At 71.7% G+C, this 1,392-nt stretch overlaps 1 protein-coding gene across 1 annotated transcript in view; it reads left to right on the top strand.

Moving 5' to 3' along the window:
- The window catches only part of B4GALNT1 (beta-1,4-N-acetyl-galactosaminyltransferase 1), a 12,397-nt gene that overhangs the window by 5,687 nt on the left and 5,318 nt on the right, over window positions 1–1,392 (top strand). The window contains exons 5-6 of the mRNA XM_039703320.1: window positions 150–187; window positions 335–515. Coding sequence (XP_039559254.1) covers window positions 150–187; window positions 335–515 — 219 coding nt within the window. The remainder of the gene's footprint in view (window positions 1–149; window positions 188–334; window positions 516–1,392) is intronic.

Genomic DNA, 1,392 nt, shown 5'->3' with positions numbered 1-1,392 from the left:
GGCGTCCCTGGGCAGGGGGACCCCCCTGGTGGCTCTGGGGAAGGGGGCAGGGGGCGTCCCTGGGCAGGGGGGACCCCCGGGTGGCTCTGGGGAGGGGCAGGGGGTCCCTGGGGGGTCTCCAGGGCTCACCCCCGTGTCGCGGCCCCCAGGGCTCAGCCTGCAGGCGCCGGCCCGGAGCAGGTACCAGGTGAGGATGGAAATGGGCGGGGCCTGTGCGCTCTGTGGGCGGGGCTATGGGGTGGGCGGGGCCGCGGAGCCCCCTCCCCACCCCGTGCGCCCCCTCCCCGCTTTGGGGGGTCCCTGGCGTGCCCCCCCCGTGACGTGCCGCCCCCAGGTGAACCTGACGGCCTCGCTGGGGACGCTGGCGGTGGCGGCCGAGGTGGAGGGCGTGGCGCTGCGGGGGGAGGGGCAGCCGCACCTGTCCTTGGCCGCCGCCCACCTGGACCATCTGAACCGGCAGCTGCAGTTCGTCACCTACACCAACACCCAGTTCCACCCCGACACCGCCGACATCGGTGCGTGCGGGGGGGGGGCTCACTCCGGGACCCCCAGAGCCCTGGGACCCCCGAATGCCCTGGACCCCCCAGTTCCTGGGATCCCCGGCACCCCCCGAGACCTCCAGCACCCCCAGAGCCCCCTGGGACCCCCAGACCCCTGGGACCCCCGGCACCCCCAGAGCCCTGGGACCCCCGGCAGCCCCGGACCCCCCGAGCTCCCCTGGTTGCCCTGGATGCCCAGTTCCCCCCCGGGACCCCTGGATCCCCAATGCCCACAGGGACGTTCGGGGTCCCCCAATGCCCTCAGGGACACTCGGGGTATCCCCGATACCCACAGGGACACTCGGGGGTTCCCTGGGACACTCGTGGGACCCCCAATGCCCACAGAACACTTGGGGTACCCCCAATGCCCACAGGGGCACCCCAGACTCCCGATACCCACAGGGACACCCCCGCATTCCCAATGACCACAGGGACACTTGGGGATGCCCACAGGGACACTCGCCATCCCCCAGTCCCACAGGGACACTCAGGGTCCCCCAATGCCCTCAGGGACACTCGGGGTATCCCCGATACCCACAGGGACACTTGGTGGATTCCTGGGACACTCGTGGGGCCCCCAATGGCCACAGAACACTTAGGGTACCCCCAATGCCCACAGGGGCACCCCCGGATCTCCAATCCCACAGGGACACTTGGGGATGCCCACAGGGACACTCGCCATCCCCCAGTCCCACAGGGACACTCGGGGTACCCCCAATGCCCACAGGGGCACCCCAGACCCCTGATACCCACAGGGACACCCCCGGATCCCCAATGCCCTCAGGGACACTCGCGGTATCCCCGACGCCCTCGTTGTTCCCGCTGTCCCCCGGTGCCCCCCGTGCCCTCCTCG

The sequence above is a fragment of the Passer montanus genome, unplaced genomic scaffold (genome assembly GCF_014805655.1).
Source record: "Passer montanus isolate IOZ18808 unplaced genomic scaffold, ASM1480565v1 scaffold162, whole genome shotgun sequence".
Classification (NCBI taxonomy): domain Eukaryota; kingdom Metazoa; phylum Chordata; class Aves; order Passeriformes; family Passeridae; genus Passer; species Passer montanus.
Note: the sequence above shows the minus strand (reverse complement) of the source record. Positions and strands in the feature narration are given on the sequence as shown.